Below are 21304 nucleotides of genomic sequence, written 5' to 3'. Positions count from 1 at the left end.
TCCATTCGTTTGGTATTACGCAATTGTTTATGATATAGTCAAAGAGAAATTTTAAATAAGGCACTATGTACCACCCCATTGTCTTTAATACCTCCCTAGTAATTTGATCACTTCCTGCTGCTTTTCCTTGCTGAAACAGTTGGATTTCTCTGAAAATATCTTCATTTGTGAATGAGAAGCTTCTTGTTTCCCTATGTGTCTCTCCCTCTCTATCTTCTGTTATGGTTTCCAACTCCTGACAATCATATACTGAATCTCTGAATTCCCTACTATAGTAATCGCCACGTAACAAAATACCCCAGAAAGTAAATATCGCCGCCCGATGCTCTTCTTTTCTCTTTTTTGTAATGGCTGATCACTGCTGCCAACCTGCCTGGTTACATATTAAAATCACCAGACATAACCATAACAAACTAACCTCAATGTAAACACCGATAATAAATGTTTCCCTACCCTAGTAAATGATAAAAGTTAAGATGAAATAAATCAAGATATTCATAATTAAGTCGGTTTCCACGCTCAATGAGAAATTAAGGAAATAAACACCCTTTCTCACTCAAATTAATGTTACATATATCTGTCTTTATTTTGATATACAGTAGGCGTACTATAACCATATTCTTGAAAAGAGGGGCATGTTAAACGATGCAATTTATTTAATAAGTCTTTGCAGTGTGATTTTCGAAAGTTCCAGACATCCAGTGACTTCCCTTTCTTTTGCGCGAACATTTCCTTCTCTCTTCAATACCGGTAACCAGTAAGGAGTGAGATTGGGCATATTTTCAGCCTGCAGGCTGGTTATATCTTCACGGTTTTCAGGAAACATGTAGGAATACTGATGTGCCAAGCTACGTGAACGGAAATTAGGTCAGCTTTCAAGCTCACTGCAGAATTGAATATTAGTTCTACTATCTACTTCTATCGTTTTCACATACACCGAGGTGCCAGTATTTCGTCCCGCAAGAGTTCTTTATGTACCAGTAGATCTAGACATGAGGCTGGCGTATTTGAGCACTTTCAAATACCGCCGAACTCGAATCCGCCAACCTGAGCTAGTCATACATTCTCTCCTTCACTCGCTTAAATTATAAACATTTCCTGCCTTTATTCTGATGTATGCATTACTATGACTGCATTCTTAAAGGAAGGGGGGAGGTAATATAGATTGTATAATCCGTTGCGATTTCTGCAAGTTCAAGGACTTACCACATAAGACATATGTCCTTCCTTTTAATAATAATGCTAACAGCTTTACATCCCACTAAGAACTTTTACGGTTTTCGGCATTTGGCATTTAAAACATATTTTCAGCTTACAAGTTGGTGTATCTCAAGCTTTCAACATTACAGAAACCAATGTACAGGAGCACTATGAGTCAAACAACATTACCAGATTTTTACATATATATTGGCTTAAATCACATGAAGACAGGTTGTGAGGCAAGAATTGGATAGGAAAGAGGGCTAGGATTTAAAATGTAAATAAGCGTACAGACACAGCACTAGCCTGAAATGAAAATGACGGGGAAAAAAAAAAAAACTTCAGACTTGCCGACTGTGGGGTTCGAATCCATGCTCACAGCAATGTGATCAAACTGCACAGCCAGTTCACTCAGTTTCCTATGACGCGTAATAGGCCTACCACATGGGCGACCCACTTACTTGTATATGGATCTTCAATTCTTCATTTATACCTGTATGCAAAAACATTATGCACCTTAGTAAGAGGTACTTCCCTAGTTGGTTCTCTGATTGGTGCACGTATAACAAATATGTTTGGGAAGAAATACTTTTATTTTATATTTATTTATATCATAAAGGAGTCATGTTGTCATAGCAAAACGAATATGCAACGAAGAAATGAATCCGAAGAGATAAGCATTATTTACTGCATTAAATATTAGTTTATTTACATGTTAAGCGATATGTAGTAGTAATAATAATAACAACAACAAACGTGTGCAATAAGGAAAAAGGAAATAAATACAAGTAAATATAAATATAATTTACAACATGTAGAGCCATTCCATGGTCACTGAATTACAAAGCAGGGGGGTATGAATAAACAAACATAATAAACACGAATACTAATATTTAAAAAGCAAACAGCAAAGTCATCTCCGTACAAACCATGAAAGCCATTGGAAGGGTGGAAGGTGAAGGCTTCCAGTATCCATAACGCTGGCACTTGGTGGGGTGGAGTGGTTAGCTCTACGCATGACCGCCTTTGCCCCCAATAGTTAACCTGGTACTCATTTATCATACGCAAAACATTCCTTCCAAATTACGTTAAACCCCTGTCACTCATTATTATTATTATTATTATTATTAATAATAATAATAATAATAATAATAATAATAATAATAATAATAATAATAAAGTATTAATAAATTGCAAATGGGAAATATCCCGGTGGCAACGGTCACTTACAGTAATGTGATAATAAAGTTAACATAATTACCCAACTACATCAAACAAACAAACAACAAGAGTACAAGAAGCAGATATATGGAAGGAAAATATAACAAGAATTACTGGTAGTTTAATATTCTAAATCGAGCAACATCATATACAAATTCACACACAACTTAAGCATTTACAGTGCTTAACAATATGGCTTACAATATTATAGGTTGACCTTACTACTAGCTTAACATTATAAGTGATAATAAAGTGAAGTTAAACCGTAATTACCCTACAACAACAACATTACAACAAGCAAGAAATACTACTAATTTAACCTTCTAAATCCAGTGTCATTATATACATATTCACACACAACTTAAGTATTTCCAGTACTTAACACTACAAGTGATAATAAAGTTAAAACATACTACCCAACAACTACAACTCGAGTACAAAAAGGAATTCCATGGAAAAAAATATTACAAGAAATACTACTAGTCATCTAAATCCAGCATCATGTACAGTTTCATACACAATTTAATTATTTCCAATACTTGCCACTATGGCTTACAAAACTATAGATTGAGCTTACTACTAGCTTAATGTTACAAGTGATAATAAAATAAAGTTAAAAACATTGTTAATTAACCAAGAACAACAACAATTACAAAAACATGAGTACAGCAAGCACTTCCCTGGAAAGAGAATACCACAAGAAAAAGCCTCCCAGTTTCACAATCGAAACCAAGCAGAAAATCACAAATTCAGTGCCCGTAATTTACAACTTTTACTTTTCATTTTACATAAATGGTCTTCTTAAATGACTTGATACCAGAAGGGAATCTATCAAAGACTGCCGCAGGTAATTTATTCCAATCCCTTATGGTCCTGTTGACGAAGGAAAACTTGCCCACATCCGTATGCTGGTTTCTGGCCCTAATTTTATGCTTATGATAATTTCTCGATAAGTATGAGGGAGGTTCTAACCTATTCCTAATACAACTCCAAGCAACCATTCCCGTATAGCTCTTATAAAGACCACACAGGCGAGCTCTAGTTCTTCTAGATTCAAGATTTTCCCAATTAATGGTATTCCTCCTATTCCCAGTTACGAAACGCATCGCTCTTCTTTGAACTTTCTCTAGGGAATTTATTAAACCCATCCTGTACACATCCCAACATACAGATCCATGTTCGAGAATGGGTCTTACAAAGTATTTATAAGGTATATTTAAACCTACTAGGGTGGTGAACACATAAATAAGAATTCCAATGAAAGTATTTTCCTTCTGGACCTTCATGCCAGACAGATGTTTTTTTTTTTAAACAAATTTTTTTCACTATAATATGATTTATCTATAGAGCAAAACCGCTATGCAGTGTGCGTCTCATAGCAATCAAGATGTAATTGGTAATGTACTATGTATCTGTAGAGCCTATATATGACTTTTTACAATTACCTCTAAAGTGAATTTCAGCTGTGTGACAACGCTAAAAAGACTATGGACTTTGAGATTGGCATTCCTGAAGAGGGTTTTATTCTTCCTATATAAAGGAGACCATGTAGCTAATCCACCTTCATTTCAGCCACATAAATATTCAGCAAAAATTGCAAAATCACATTAGAGGACAAATACAATTTTTTAAGTAGAAATAGTCTGGAACATAGATTAGTGAGGTTGGACATCCTGCCAGTCATCATTCAGGAGTCGCTGTTGAACATACTGTACTTATCAAAACTAGTAAGTTTCTATTTACACATTAATAGTGAAATGTTGATGAAGACGACATACACCCAGCCCCCGTGCCAGAGAAATTAACCAACGGTGGTTCAAATTCCCCACCCTCTCGGGAATCAAACCCACACCCTGTGACCAAAGGCCAGCACGCTAACCATTTAGCCATGGGGCCAGACAATAATAGTGAAAAAGCATGTTCACTGCAGCTATTGTTGACTGGATATTTCTTCCCTTTAAAGAACAGTGAGTACCACGAATTAATATCCTGTTTTGTTGATTCCTGTAAACTTTGTATGTACGGTTTTGGTTCGCCAGTTCCTAGCGTATCTACTGAATGAAAACTTTGTAGACCAATGGATTCAGTTTTATGTTTATTGCCTTCAGTCGTCACGACATTGCTTTCAATGACAACAGTTGCTCAATTACAAATCCTGTCGAACCTAACCTAACCCTGCGACAATCAGTGGTTTTCGATGGATCACTACCTAACCGGTCATTATAATTTGTTTTCGGTGGATCACAACCAAACCTGTCCCTATCAGTGGTTTTCGGAAGAATACAGTGGTTTTGTCACAAGCCAATACAGACTCTTGATTGGGTATCGTGGAAATTAAACTCAATTTCAGTTTCATGTACATTACAGTTTCTCTAAGATATATTGATAGTAATTCAGTCATGTACGACGACGATGTATTTCATGGTAAAGACAGCTGCCTCTGTGGATCAGTGGTAGAGTGACAGCCTCCGAATCCCAAGATAGCGGGTTCAAACCCGGCAGAGGTAGTCGGATTTTTGAAGGGTAGAAAAAAGTCCATTCGACACTTCATGTCGTACGATGTCGGCGTGTAAAAGATCTCTGGTGACACATTTGGTGTTTACCCGACAAAATTAATTAAATCTCAGCCACAGACGCCCAAGAGAGTTTCGGTTTACTCGGTCTGCCATCTAGTGGGCCTAGAGTATAACGGAACGTCAAAATTGACGAGCAGACAACCAGATGGCGTCAACTTGAAATGTCTGCACACGGTAGCTGAGGCCATACGATTATTATTATTATTATTATTATTATTATTATTATTATTATTATTATTATCATTATTATTATTATTATTATGGTAAAGACGAATTACTTTGCAATGCTATCTATCTTAATGGCAATGTACTATGTACCTGTACTTGTGTAGGCTACTGAGTGCATGATTTGAAGCAGTGTATCGATTCATTCAATTGTCCGAGTGAATCGATTCACAGGAACGGCAAGCTCACGGCACACAAATCATGCACAATCACGGCTCAGTGAGCCATGCGACACACACGGCTCCTTATCGGCACACTGGACACTGGCGGGGAGCCGAGCTTTCGCTGCAGCGAGACACAGTGAATCATGGCACACTGAAAGAATCGTACACAGTCACGGATCAGTGAGACACAACACACACACGGTTCATTATCGGTACACTGGACTTCGGCGGGGAGCCGAACTTCTTCTGAAGCAATACATAGAGAGTAATGGTACACTGAAAAAATCGTATGCTATAATGGACTCTCGAGCTCAACTCATTTGAAAATAATACCTACTCGCATTCACTGTCCTCTTCTTACAGGGAGTTTTAAACAATACATGGATTTATTTGCAGTGTTAAAAAGATAGAACACAATTCCAAAGTACCTAGGTTGTAAGTAGGTAGGCAATTAGGTTATTCTAATTACTGTATTAGTTTAATCAATCAGTATCTTTATAACTAGTTGATGTTCGACAATTACTTAAACTCAGCTTTCTAGCCTCCATGCCTGGCTGAGTGGCTCAGACGGTCGAGGCGCTGGCCTTCTGAACCCAACTTGGCAGGGCCGAGCTCAGTGTGGTGGTATTTGAAGGTGCTCAGCCTCGTGTCAGTAGATTTACTGACACATAAAAGAGCTCCTGCAGGACTAAATTCCAGCACCTCGACGTCTCAAAAAAACCCTAAAAGTTGATAGTGGGACATAAAGCCAATAACATTATTATTTAGCCTACCCTATGACTATGAGTCATGCTCATGACCACTTGAAATTGTCTGTTTTATATTTGGAAAAACCACTCGGTATTCTCTTAGTTTGTATGTCGCATCATTGCACAATACTTCAATAATCGAATTACGAGGTTACCGGTGTACGCGGACAGTGAGTATGTAAGTAGACTGATGCAATAGCTTAAATAAACAGCCAACTAACTCGGTCATCTTTGAAAATGTCTTTTTCTATCAGCAGAGGCTTTTTTAAAATCATCATATTTTGTATAGGCTACAGGAGATGTACAGTAGCCCACTGGTTTTCTGATTATTTTTATTTTTTTTGCTAGTTGCTTAACGTCGCACCGACACAGATAGGTCGTATGGCGACGATGGGACAGGAAATAGCTAGGAGTGGGAAGGAAGCGGCCGTGGCCTTAATTAAGGTACAGCCTCAGCATTTGCCTGGTGTGAAAATGGGAAACCACGGAAAACCATTTTCACACCAGGCAAATGCTGGGGCTGTACCTTAATTAAGGCCACGGCCGCTTCCTTCCCACTCCTAGCTATTTCCTGTCCCATCGTCGCCATAAGACCTATCTGTGTCGGTGCGACGTTAAGCAACTAGCAAAAAAAAAAAAAAAAAAAAAAAAAAAGAAGAAAAAAAAGATGTTTAATCAGAAAACCAGTGGGCTACTGTACATCTCCTGTAGCCTATACAAAATATGACGATTTTAAAAAAGCCTCTGCTGATAGAAAAAGACATTTTCAAAGATGACCGAGTTAGTTGGCCGTGCGTTTAGGGTCGCGTAGCTATGAGCTTGCATTCGGGGAATGGTGGGTTCAAATCCTACCGTCGGCAGCCGTTAAAATGGTTTTCGGTAGTTTCCCATTTTCACACCAGACACATGCGTGTGCTGTACCTTAATTAAGACCACGGCCGCTTCCTTCCCACTTCTAGCCCTTTCCTATCTCTTTTATCCTCTTTGTCACCATAAGACCTACCTGTGTTGGTGCGACGTAAAGCAAATTGATTTATATTTAATATGTGGGCTACTTATTGTGGACACAGGTATTTTTATATGTAATTCTCTCTCTATATATACAGTATGTATGTGAGTTGTGACTTTCAGAGAACTGTGGAAAACCATTAGATAGTGTATAAAATTTGAGTTATGTCAGTATTTTAACAGGCGTACAATGTTTACATCGTGTATTGGTGACAGAGTGCTGTCTCCCTCTCTCTCTCTCTCCCTCCCCCCCTCGCCCGTTCCTCCTCACATTGCGCCACAGCAGTTCTAGATAATTTCACTCCGATTGGACACTGATCCCCACCTGCACATCTATACCGCCCTGTAACTTGTAGATACACAATTCCCACAATTTTGAAATGTAACTTCGTTATATCTGAAAGGACGGGGCAATCAGAAATGTATTATTTCCGAGCAAAGTTATAACATTCTTAATTTCATGGAATGGCTCTTACAATGGTACAGCTAACTCCTCTTCATCTTCTTCATCTTCCTCCTCTGATTCACTGCTTCCATGATGAATGACTAGTTCCTCCACTTCAGGAAGACCTCTCACCTCATTATTGTATAACTCGACAATCTTCTTCTCAGTGTGTTTCACTTCATTTCTCCACATCTCTGCTGTCACCTATAAGATATATTGAAGTATCACAACCTGACAAGTATATTATAAACTCCACTTGCCTATATCCAGTAAATAACATTTTCACTTGGCCTACCTGATCAAGAGATTCTTTCCACACAGCTGTAGCTCTGTCCAATCCGTGACCAGGTCTTGAAGCCACTGTTTTGTTATAATACTGTTTTGCCACAGACCATACAAATTCGATGGCATTGAAAAATGAGTGGTATGGAGGAAGTCGTAAGACAGTATGGCCGTCACTGTGCAGCATCTCGTCAACAATGTACCTGATTTTAAAGAAACAGAGAAATATTGTTATGCATACATCAAGTCAAATACACGAGTGTAAACAACATTATCTAAACTTATGTTTACGTGCTTCTGTACCTCTTTAAGTGACTTCGATTCATATTACACAACCTTTGCAGCTCATCTTTTGTAGCATTTTCTGGTGGAGAAACTCCATTCTGCCTTAACCATGACTGTAAATTAAAGGAAAAATAAAAATTAATTTCTGTAACATCATTAAACATCATTCAGTAGAAGGAAATATTCAATGCAGTATAATTATCACTAATTGATCCTTCCTCCATTTCGTTGTTGGTTGATGCTCAACAAGCTTACAGTGATATGGTGCATTATCCATTACAATAACACAGGGTCCTATATTTCTTAATCCTATGATTAATTGCATTTTCACCCACATCTGAAATTTCTCGCTGTTCATAGCACCATGGTAATCCTGATTTCTTTTCAAGTTTGTAGCAAATATCAAATCAGCACCTGTAAGAATTTTAAGTTTTAGTATGAAGTTATTTCTTCTAAAAATAGTATTCTCTAAAAATACGAGATCACCCCTCTTCAAGGATAGGCCTATTAATTGATAAAAAATGTGATTTCTGTTGAACGATACAAAAAGCTGTCTGATTTTAAGTGAATCCAACTACTATGTAGCAAAGTCACCTGATGATGAAGTCAATGAATTACTACTTACACTACTTTATCGTAACATCTCTCATGAATGTATCTCCATTAGTAGGCCTATTAGAAGTCCACGATCACTTGCATTAAAGATATAAGTATAAACACCCATTTCAATACCTTAGACCAAATGTAATTGCTGCGAACGCTGAACCTATATCAGGCAGTAAGAAATAAGAAGCTTGGAAGGTGTTTAACAGTCAGGTATCAAGCACTGATTCAGGTTGAGATTGTCGAATGCAGAATAAACATAATAAATAGGCCTACAATACAAGTAATTTACTGATACAAATATCCAGTAATATTATATGAAAATACACTGAGTAAGTTTTGATTGAAGTACCTCTCTAAGGTTAATCATTGGCCTAAAGTGAATACCTGCAAGTCTTTAATAACCAAGAGATCCCTTAACAGTGGAGAAGTCAAAATCAAAAACCACATACAGAGCTCAATGAGCGGTAAGTTATAATGCCACTTCCGTTCTAGTGCTAGTCAATTTCAATCAATCAGTCACCATTGATCTGCACTTAGGACAGTCGCCCAGGTGGAAGATGTAGTTTCAGGGATAGGCCTAGTATTTTCTTCAATAATTGCAAAGAATTTGGAAATTTATTGAACATCTCCCTTGGTAAATTACTCCAATCCCTAACTCCCTTCTTAAAAGAAACAAATATTTGCCCCACTTTTCATCAACTTTATCACTGTACTGTGATCTTACCTACTTTTAAAATACCACTGAAACGTATTCGTCTACCAATGTCATTCCACACCACCTATCCACCGACAGCTCGGAACATACCACTTAGTCCAGCAACTCATCTCCTTTCACCCAAGTCTTCCCAGCCCAAACCCGACAAAATTTTTGTAACGCTACTCTTTTGTCAGAAATCACCTACAACAAATCGTGCTTCTGTCTTTTGAACTTTTCCAGTTCTCAAATCAAGTAATCCTAGTGAGGGTCTCATACACAGGAACTGTACTTAAGTTGGGGTCTTATCAGAGACTTATGTGCCCCCCCCCCTACATCCGTACTACAAACCCTAAATACCCTCATAACTATGTAAAGAGAGATCACCTCACTATAATAAAATGAAGTAAAATAAAGTAAGAACATACCAGGTACAAAGCCATCTTTCGTTCCAGCATGAACAATAACCAGTCTTCCTCCCTCACACAGGTCGACGAATTACTCCTTGAACATCATGTCCAGATTTGTGTGGTTTATTCCAGGAGTATGTGGGTGACCCTGAAAGAGAAATGCACAATTGAAACCAAAGACACTTGATGAAGATAAATTATTCCAAGATTTTTTTATATAAAATGTAATATATAACATATATATTCACCATTCATAAAAATCCAAGTCTCATCTAAGAAAACAACAGGTTTTGGTTTCTCACTGTCCTTATTACGCATGTATTCCCTCAGAAAACAGGATCTCTTAAAACAAATGTCTTCATTTTCTCTAACATACGCATAGGGATCACCTTTACTCCACACAAACCCCATGGCCTTCAAAATTCTTCTTAATGATGTTTCGGAGCCCTTGTACAAATAAGTGTCATAATTTGCTTTCATGTGGTCGAAAACCTTTCTTACAGTTACGACTTCTCCTGTGGGAAGAAAAAAGAGAGTTACAAGGGACTCAAAAGAGCTGTATGACAATACATGCACAAAACATTTCTGGGAGCTTATCTGACCTGCGTGCCAATTTCTATAAATAATGTTGCAATAGATTCCTTATGAAGTCACCTTACCTTTATGTAATTTATCATAAATAAACCTTGCTATCGCTTCCTTAGAAAAACTGTCTATGCCGGTCACTGGATGTTCACGCTTCCGGCGTTTACCTGGTGTAGAAAACTCAACTCCCTTCTTGAAATTTCCTATTACTTTTCGGATTAAACCGAAACTACACTGTAAGAATACACACACAGAAATATATTACATACACGTCAACAGGAATACACAAAGGTTAAGTCTACAAACCGTATCGAAGTCGACACAAGACATGGCCTAGGCCTAGGCCTACATGATCAGGTTAGGTTAGGTTCAGAATGAAATACTGCTCCATTTCAACTGATTGTCATTATGCCAGAAACTTATCATAGAAAGAAGATAAAAACGAACACTTACCCCAGTTAATAATACAACTCTTGCCATTAGCTTCGTATCACTACGACTGATACCTTCTTCGTCGTCTTCGTGTTTCAATTGCTCGTAGCAATGTACAAGTATTTCTTGACCTGATGCTTGTAAAGGACGTAACCTTGGTTTCCTTTTCGGAGGAGTTCTTGCAGATTTTTCTTCCTTCTTAGACATCCCAATCCAATTCTGTTCGTATAAGTATGGGACGAAATAGGAACGTAATTAATAAAATGATGTGCTCATCATTTCACACAAACTATGTTATTAAATGCATTATCCGAACATGCCACAATTCTACTTACCTGGTATTAGCCAGATAGATTTACAATCCCACAGAAAAAGAAAATATACTTTAAATATTCTCGCAAATGTATCGCTAGTGACTTTAAAGGCAATGCGGTGGCAACACGCAATTCACGCTAGAACAGATACTGAACGTTGCCAACGTGCAAGATTAACGGTAACGGTAAGACGACGTATCAGCAAGTAGGGTCCCTAAACTGTATGGTTACCGACACTGAAAAAGACCCAACAGCAAGAAAAGACACTATAAATCAATACCTTAATATTACAGGGGAGAAAGGGGTAAGGTTGCACCCTTAGGGTACGTCCTTACACGGGGACGACTATAAATAGATTTGCTTTCTCAGTATGTGTTGAATAGTGTTCACCCCCTTCTCCCACCATTGTAGGAATTTGGATTCCTTTTCCTTTTTGATTCCTGATATATGAATACAGCTTTTTCCATTTCCCTTTGTGGTCATTACCCTCTTGAAGTATGCCGTTCATATAATTCTCTTTTGCTTCCTTTTTCACTCTATTCAGTTCCCTCATTAGCTGTTTTCTAGTTTCTCTATTCTCCCTACCCTCTTTGATTTTCCTATTTACTATTCTACATTTTCTTTTTAATTTTCTTATTTCCCTTGTATAATAAACAGGGTCTGAGGTCATTTTACCCTTCTTAACAGGTACAAATCTCTTCTCTCCTTCCCAAATGATTCCTTTAAATTTAGCCCAAAGTGTATCCACATTAGTCCCTTCACTTATCCAACAACTGAATTGTGATTTAAGGTAAGTCCCAAATTCATCAACTTTAGTTTTTCTGTAAAATTTCTTGTCTTGTGTGACCCTCTTATTAAGCATTTTTGGTACGAGTCCTACATCCATTATTACAGCCTTATGGTCACCTATTCCTTCAATTACCTCAGTTTTATCAACAATTTCCCAAGGTTTAACCAAGAATACATCTAGCAAGTTATTGAGACGAGTCGGTTCTTGTACTACTTGTGTAAATCCTCCCTCCCAAATTAACTTATTTGCCAGTTACTGTTCATGGGCTTCACTTGCAGCTCCATTCCATTCAACTTCAGGCAAGTTTAGATCTCCCCCAATTATTACCCTATCATTATTGTTTTTATGAGTATAATCTATTTTCTCAAATATTTCCATGTCTCTTTCCTCTCTTCCAGGCCTATATGTTCCTATAATTCCCACCTCCTTCATATTATCACAAACTAATTTTATCCCTAATATTTCATGCCTTTCATCTGTAGACCATTCATGTGAACAATTAAGCTTTCTTCACCAGAATAAACACCCCCTCTCCCATTTTATCTCCTCAGTCTCTACGATAGACTGTATACCCTTCTGGAAATACTTCTGTATTACCCACCCCTTCTCTCAACCATGATTCCACTCCTATCACCACATCAGTCTCATAAGATTCCATCAGTGTAGCGAATTTTGGTTGTTTATTTACTACACTCTGACAGTTTACCAAGAGCAATCTCAGACCCCCTTCCTCGCTGTAACTTGACTGTTGTAATTGGGTAACATTTGACTCATGAGTTGAGAACTTCCCTGGAACCCCGATCCTTGTACATAGATCTTGATTTAAGGATCTGAGTTTTCTGGCAAGTTTCCCTGTATATGCCAATTTAGTGGTATGGGTTTTCTTAAGTGCATATTAGTTTGCAAATCTCTGTTGATAATTGTAGCAATTTGTCTACAGAGAGTTGCTTTTCCATTACCATTCAGATGTAACCCATGCCTAGTGACCTAACTCATTGCCTCTTGGTGTTAATCTCTAATAGAGAGGGTGCACTAGATCAATTCAGTTCAAGCTCAAGAAAAAAGCTCCATTGTCCTAACAGTGTCTTTATCATACTTCCATCAAGACCTGGTCTAAAATGGTCTGGACTTCTCATCTTTGTCTCTACAGATCTTTTGGTTTTTTAAATATTTATTTATTCCTGCATGCATTGCCTTTAAGGGTTGTGTTAACATAGTATTACTGTACTTTATTACATTACCACTTATCCTGATCATATTGGTGTAACTATCATAACCTATTTATTCTGTCAGTATATTTATCTTGTTACTTTACTGCATTAATTGTATTGAGGAACTATGATTTCAGATCATGGTGAATGAAAAACTGTTCACTTACTACACTCACCGTCAGAAGCCTCATAATGTAACTCATGTCCATATCTATGGTGGTGTGTCTGTGGCGAAGGTCATCTACAAGTCAAAAATGGTGAGTTCAAATTCTTATATACCAGGTGTATACGCAAGTCTTTTCTGGTTTCACCAGGAAACAGTACGCAGCATATGAATTTGGCACATATGTCAGTTTGTTTGCCTAACATTAACCTACCAACACACACAAGTTGAGTCCGCCAAACACTAGGGTCTGTGTTGTATCATTCATTGATCGTGATGACATTTGTGTCTGAACAAGAGCATTGCTTTGGAAGGTCACCATTTGCTGGTAGAAACATATGGTGAACACACTTCATTTATTGGAACATGGGAGATATGGTTTCGACAATTTAAGCATGATGATTTCAATGTGAAGCATAAAATGAATTTCATTGCAAAGCTTGTATTGTCGTTAGTATACTTTTTTAAAGGTACAGTCAAAGGTTTCACCTTTACAATATTAGAAATTTTTTGTTTAATTAGCAATTAACAAATGTCAGGACATGTTTCGTCCTTCCTGGTGCAGATCATCAGCCGAAATACTTGTAGGATAAGTAAAATAGACAGACAAATACACATTGAAATACGATTGGGGTTACTGAATACGTCAAGTTAAAATGCATGATAAAATTTGGAGAATGCTCTTAAAATTCTGGAGTACAATTGTTTTTTATACTTCGCATGGCTTTACTTCTAAATTGACATTTCGCAAAACAAATGAGCATCGCCTTACCTCTGTTGCCAGTGCACCACAGCAGCGAGAACAGCTGATGCAATACGACAGCGGTAAACAGCCCTCGTAAAATGTAATCCCATACTCAGAAAGGCTAATGAATCTGGATTGAAAACAAATTCAGAAAACAACACTTTCTAGCAACATCCGAGGATATATAAAGTGTAAAAATTATGAGGAAATAACACATCACTCACTGCTAATGGCTAGCACAGGGAGGAGGGAACGCTCCACTGATCTCTCGGAGTCACTTGTCTTACTGAGACGTGCTAAATACGCACAAAGTATACTAACCAATACACGGACGTAAATAAAACTACAGCTATATTCTTATACACTGAACTATTAAACCTGTGTTGTACTAACTTATGCTATGCTAAACTGTAAATTACACTATACTGTACCGTACCTGCCAATCCTTCCGTTTTACCCAGAAACTTTCCATTTTTCAACTCTTCCTCCGGTTTGCCGATTTATTTTTAATTCTTCCTATTTTTGACTAATATAACATTCAGTACGGTAAATACTCTTCCCTTAGTTTAAATTCTTATGCGCTTGTGTAATTTATGCAACCTCATTTTCAAGTGTGTTTATTTGATTGCCGCCTCTGTGGTGTAGTGGTTAGTGTGATTAGCTGCCACCCCCGGAGGTCCGGATTTGATTCCTGGCTCTGCCACAAAATTTGGAAAGTGGTATGAGGGCTGGAACGGGGTTCACTCAGCCTTGGAAGGTCAACTGAGTAGAGATGGTTTCAATTCCCACCTCAGCCATCCTGAAAGTGGCTTTCCGTGATTTCCCACTTCTCCTCCAGGCAAATGCCGGGATGGTATGTAACTTAAGGCCACGGCCAGTTCCTTCTCTCTTCCTTGTCTATCCCTTCCAGTCTTCCCATCCCCCCGCAAGGCCCCTGTTCAGCATAGCAGGCGAGGTACTGGTTATCCTCCCCAGTTTTATCCTCTGACCCAGAGTCTGAAGCTCCAGGATACTGCCCCTGAGGCGGTAGAGGTTGGATCCCTCGGTGAGTCTGAGGGAAAAACCAACCCTGGAGGGTAAGCAGATTAAGAAAGAAAGTTCATTTGATTATTTGGCAAGTGTACCGTGTTTTCTGCTCGCCACAGCAGTGTGTGCGCTTTACAGCTGGGAATTCGGGACGGCGATCGTCCTATAAGCAAGAGAGGCAAGTAGTAAGGCGCAATTCCCTGCCACTTCTGAGAAATTAATTAATGAAAAATTGCCGTACGCAATGTGCAAGCTATGTTTGCGAAAAAGACAATGAGCTCATGGCGTAGCGGCAAGCGCTCCGCTTCGTAAGCATTGGCCAGATGTAAGGCTTTTTAGGCGTTTGCTCTATTAACCAGCGTTTCGTCTTAGGTCTGACACTAGACTGATCAGAGTGGGATGTGTCAGACCCTACCCACTGATGCTGGGGTGTATTCAGGTGAACTTATCAGAAGCCCATTATAAGAGGCACAGTCTGATAACTGCATATGGGAGATAAATCTCCACAATGGAATTATTGCCTTCCTAGCAATTCCGAATGGAATTGATCTCAATTTGTGATAGATGTGAAATAACTTAATTGAAAAAAATCGTCCATCGGCGGGTTTCGATCAAGCGATCCCAAGCTTACGAAGCAGAGCCCTTGCCGCTGTGCCACAAGCTCATTGTCTTGTTGGAAACATGGTTTTCACATAAGCGCACTGCAATTGTTTCTTTCTTTTCTTACTTTCTTAATCTGTTTACCCTCCAGGGTTGGTTATTCCCTCGGAATCAGCGAGGGATCCCACCTCTACCGCCTCAAGGACAGTGTCCTGGAGCTTAAAACTTTGGGTCGGGGACACAACTGTGGAGGAGGACCAGTACCTCGCCCAGGCTGCCTCACCTGCTATGCTGAACAGGGACCTTGTAGGGGAATGTGAAGATTTGAATGGATAGACGAGGAGGGAAGGAAGCGGGAGTGGACGTAAGTTAGGTACCGTCCAGCCATTTGCCTGGAAGATAGGTGGAAAACCACGGAAAACCACTTAGAGTTTGGCTGAGGTGGGAATCGAACCCCCTCTACTCAGTTGACCTCTCGAGGCTGAGTGGACGCCGTTCCAGCCCTCATACCACTTTTCAAATTTTGTGGCAGAGCCGGGAATCGGACCCGGCCTCCGGGGGTGGCAGCTAATCGCTCTAACTACTACACTACAGAGGCAAACACTGCAATTTTTCATTAATTAATTTCTCGGAAACGGCTGAGAATCGCGGCTTACTACTTGCACCCGTTATACTCCTGGTCATGCCCTTCACGTGTACCAAAGGTGGATCGAATCGGTCACCCATTCGCCATAGCCTCGCTTTGTTAGTTTGTTGTTGTGTGGTTCGCGTGCTGTTAACATCATTTCTGTGCGTATTTTCGTTGGAGTTGTAGGCCACGTGTTTTTTTTTTGCGGTTCTATGCTTTTCCTCCTGTCGAAGTCGTGTGTTAATAATGTATAAGACATATTGATCTGTTTTGTGTGGTAGTTTCGTGTATTTCACCGGGCGAGTTGGCCGCGCGCGTAGAGGCGCGTGGCTGTGAGCTTGCATCCGGGAGATAATAGGTTCGACCCACTATCGGCAGCCCTGAAGATGGTTTTCCGTGGTTTCCCATTTTCACACCAGGCAAATGCTGGGTCTGTACCTTAATTAAGGCCACGGCCGCTTCCTTCCAACTCCTAGGCCTTTCCTATACCATCGTCGCCATAAGACCTATCTGTGTCGGTGCGACGTAAAGCCCCTAGCAAAAAATTTTTTTTTTTGTGTATTTCAGTATATTTGTGTTCATTTTTTGTTCATAATTTTGATGACTTGATTGTTTTTCAGAGAGTTGTGTTAATGACAGATTCCTGTATTTTCTCGTTACATTATGGGCACAAAATATAACAAACATTATCTCCAAGTGTTCAGACATACCTACAAAATTGAATTTCCATTCATTTTACAGTCTGATAAAGGACACTATTTTGCATTTTGTTCCGTGTTTGTGACATTTTCTTGTTATGTTTTCTTATTTGAAGATTTAAATTTAATGGTCAATCCGCATTGTAACTATGGATATGTATGCTTTTTATCTTGTTTTTTTTACCGAGACCGTGGCGCAATATAATGATGAAATACCGTCATTAAATAATCTTCCTATTTTTGATTTCTGAAAGTTGGCAGGTATGATGTACTATACGAGAAAGATAAAGACTAATATGAAAAAGACAAATTACTAAAGAAAAATGCAAAAGATCGCGAACTGTATCGAATACCATGCACACTGAGCAAGATACGTTAATCACGTCGTGAATGTAAATTTAGAATCGGCAACTTGGTTTCGGGATAGCACTCTGCCGATGTAAGTCGATATGAATGACAGCTTGGGATTGGTTGGACGTCTATGTTTCAGTGTGTAACCATCAGACAGAGCCAGAATCGGTTGAAACATAAATTTAGAAGTAAAGCCGCGTGGAGTATAGTTCTGTTGAAATGGAGATAAAATTGTTTAACATACCTAATAGTTCCAATAGAGTACGATGATCGAGCTCTTCTTGTTGGCGTGATGTGTTGTTGATAATTCTTGGTTAGTTTATGAGGCAGGCAGAATGTTTGATTGTAACCTCTCTTGGGCAGACAAGGACAAATATTCAACCATGACACAAGATGTTAATAATGTACGAAACATGTACCACTTTTAACCAATAAGTTGCCTTAAGCAACTAATGTATCGACAAGGTGGAAAATAAAAAAATACTTAGTTGTGAATCAGCAGGCTTGTTAAAATCTTCGACAAGTTTCACACCAGAGGTAAAGGTCCATTTAGAAATGTCAATGTGTACAATAGTCATATGATTAGTAACTTGTGGTAGAACAGAACATGTTATTTTAGTTTGGTAGCTACCCTGTATGGAGCTTAATTCCACTTAATTTCAATTGAACAGTTTCGGTGACTCTTGATGTTACATTCTTAATACCTTTTACTAGTATTTAATTCCTTGGCTGACGATGAGTTAAACCTAACCTTCTAAGTAGGCCTTCTATGACGAAACTAGATTGTGAAGAAACCAACATGATTGTTGTCTTTGGCTTTCACCTTAACTGTTCCTAACAGTACACACAGTATGATATGAACCCCTTGTATTATTGTTCACTTGGATTCAAACTGCGATGTGCCACTTGCCCCACTGGATCTGCATTGTTTAATCGTGTGATCATTACCAAGACGTCCGACTCGTTGGCTGAATGGTCAACATACTGGCCTTCGGTTCAGAGGGTCCCGGGTTTGATACCCGGCCGGGTCGGTGATTTTAATCTTCATTGGTTAATTCCAATGGCCCGGGGGCTGGGTGTTTGTGCTGTTTCCAACATCCCTGCAACTCACACACCACACATAACACTATCCTCCACCACAATAACACGCAGTTACCTACACATGGCAGATGCCGCCCACCCTCGTCGGAGGGTCTGCCTTACAAGGGCTGCACTCGGCTAGAAGTAGCCACACGAAATTATTATTACCAAGACAATTTATACATAAGATATGGTCTTAAACATTTCATACTTGGCAACAGTCTGTGAATCTTTAAATTCTCGACACTGGTGGACAGCGTGGGAATTATTACATATAGCACATCAATTTTTGACACTAAACTGGCTCTTAGTAAGACTTACCCTGTTGTTGTTATATTTCGGGTCGTTTGCTCTGATCTTTCCTTGTAAGCTTTCTAAAGCAAGTCCTTCCTTATTATATTTTGCTGTCCAGCCTTGCACTAAAACATACACTGCTCAAAAATATTAGAGGGACTACTTTTTAAACACCTGCGTTACTTTTTCAGGAATGGTTTGGTTGGAGTGCAACAGGCATTTTTTATAGAAAATAAAGCCTGTACTTAACTGAAATGTACATATCCTGTTCACTTATCACACATGGTAGTGCTGCGACCAGAAATTCAACACAATGTCTTTAAAAAAAAAGTGGAAAGTCCTTCAATTAATTCACATAGAGCACAAAAAGAAACATTTCTCTTTCAATACCTGGAAGGCCCTCGATGTGCCTCACATCTTCAAGGCATGCTCCTGACAAGTCTGCGAACAGTTTCTTGTGGAATTTTGTCCCACTCCTCAATAAGCACCTCTGCAAGTTGTCTGAGGTGCTACAGGAAAGGGCTCAAAGTTGTCTGTCCAGCATGTCCCATAAATGCTCATTGGGATTGAGGTCAGGATCAGAGCAGGCCAGTCTAATGTTCAAATCGCAAAGTCCTGTAGAGTTTCCATGGTAGCTGCTGCTGAATGCGCTCTTGCATTGTCGTGTTGCAGGATAAACTGGGGACCCATTACAACTGCAATGGGCATAACATGATCCAGTACAATCTTGTTGATGTATGAGGGGGGGATCAAATATAAACAGGATTTTATTTTTTTATGCAAATTCATTTATTGAAAAACACAAGGCAATTACAGTTCATTTTTCCACATAGGTTCCTGCTTTGGAAATCATTTTTCCCAGTGCATGGGTAGCTTTTTGATGCCCTCTCATCATAAAAAGAAAAGCCAGTTACGCCCGAAGTCCTCTACATTCCCGTCATCTTCAAATCGTTGCTCTCCTAGAGCTTCTTTAAGCGGTCTAAACAAATAGAAATTGCAGGGTGATAAGTCTAGGCTCTAAGGAGGATGATCAAGTCCAGTGCATTTCCTGTAGCTTGGAGACAGAGCCGTAGTATGGGGCTACGCATTGTCGTGGAGTAGGATGACCTGTTGAATAAGTTGGTCTCGTTTCCGGCAGCGATATGCAACCCTCGTCTTGTTCAAAAGCTCACAGTAGTAAGCAGCATTGATTGTGCGTCGCTGATGCAAAAAATCAATCAGCAAAATGCCTTGCCATTCGAAAAAACGGTTGCAAGAACTTTGCCAGCTGACAGTCGAGTCTTAGCTTTCACTGGTGCTGCCTCTCCTTTCCTCCGCCAATCCTTACTGGCTTCATTGGATTTGGGAGTGTAGTGGTGGACCCATGTTTCGTCGCAGGTGATAATCCGAATGAAAAATGCATCACCTTCTTCTGCAAACCTTACTGTAAGCCTCTGACAGACCTCCGAACGTCTCAACTTTAGATTTTTGGTCAAAAGGCGAGGGACCCATCTGCAACACACTTTCCGGAACTATAGGTCATTGGTGATGATTGTTTGACGGCTCCCATAACCGATTCCAACTTGTTCTGCAATTTCTGATACTCTTGCCCATCCATCATCGTCAATAATGCCTTTATCAAAATCTATAAGTTTCATGTCACTATTGATTTTGATATTCACAAATATGAAGTTTTGAAGCTTCCACCTAATCAATACTTTATTTGTGTATTGTTATTTTACAGTACCGGTTTCGACCTTGTGAAGGTCATCTTCATCTGACTAACATAACATGTAATTAAAACATCAGTGATACAATAAGAATGTCACATAGTGCACCTGTCCAGGGTTCCAGTGCATGACACTTTATATTAATTGGCTTATGAAGTGGCTGAAAACATTTGACTAGACCCTCAGACATTCCCTGGAATCGATGACCATCACCCCTACTTGAGTCTTTCCTCGGCTTGCTCAAGAGCTTGGGTACGTGGTATGTCCGGAAAAGGGCTCAAACTATTTAATTCTAAGTAGGGGGAAAGAGTCTTGGACATCACAGGAATACGAATATATCAAATAAGAAGGGAGATAATATCTTTTTGCAAAAACATTTTTTTTTATTATCTAAGGAAACACTTGTATAGGACGCCACACAAAGATACGCCGGGATATTTACATATGCCATAACATAAATTCCTAAATTAGGTTTAAGTTTTGAATGTCTGTTTCCGTCCTTTCCAGATTAGCATTTAACACTTCATAACCTTCAAACATTATTGAAAATATATCGAAAGGGCGTCCCCTTCCAGAACCATTTAACACACGAAGACCTTATCAGCTAACACATTAAAACATTTTATACATATTTCACCAAGACATATCTCCCTTATGACATGAATCATTTCATTCAATTTTACCCTTCAATTTATATATCATGTTAGCTGAGGTTCACTACGAAGTTTCTCGAGTGCACTTAAACCACATGACAGCTATGTCACATTCTCTACGTTAATAACCTCCTCTAATTTATCATACGGAGTATTGACT

General features: G+C 39.0%; 1 protein-coding gene across 5 annotated transcripts in view; it reads left to right on the top strand.

The window, feature by feature from the left end:
- Pex23 (peroxin 23) overlaps positions 1 to 21304 on the top strand; it is a 986852-nt gene that overhangs the window by 742547 nt on the left and 223001 nt on the right. For all 5 annotated transcript variants that reach the window (XM_067142270.2, XM_067142269.2, XM_067142271.2 and 2 more), the window contains one exon: positions 13335 to 13454. In XM_067142270.2, the coding sequence (XP_066998371.2) occupies positions 13335 to 13454 (120 nt within the window). The remainder of the gene's footprint in view (positions 1 to 13334; positions 13455 to 21304) is intronic.

This window comes from Anabrus simplex, chromosome 2 (genome assembly GCF_040414725.1).
Source record: "Anabrus simplex isolate iqAnaSimp1 chromosome 2, ASM4041472v1, whole genome shotgun sequence".
Taxonomy (NCBI): Eukaryota; Metazoa; Arthropoda; class Insecta; order Orthoptera; family Tettigoniidae; genus Anabrus; species Anabrus simplex.
Note: the sequence above shows the minus strand (reverse complement) of the source record. Positions and strands in the feature narration are given on the sequence as shown.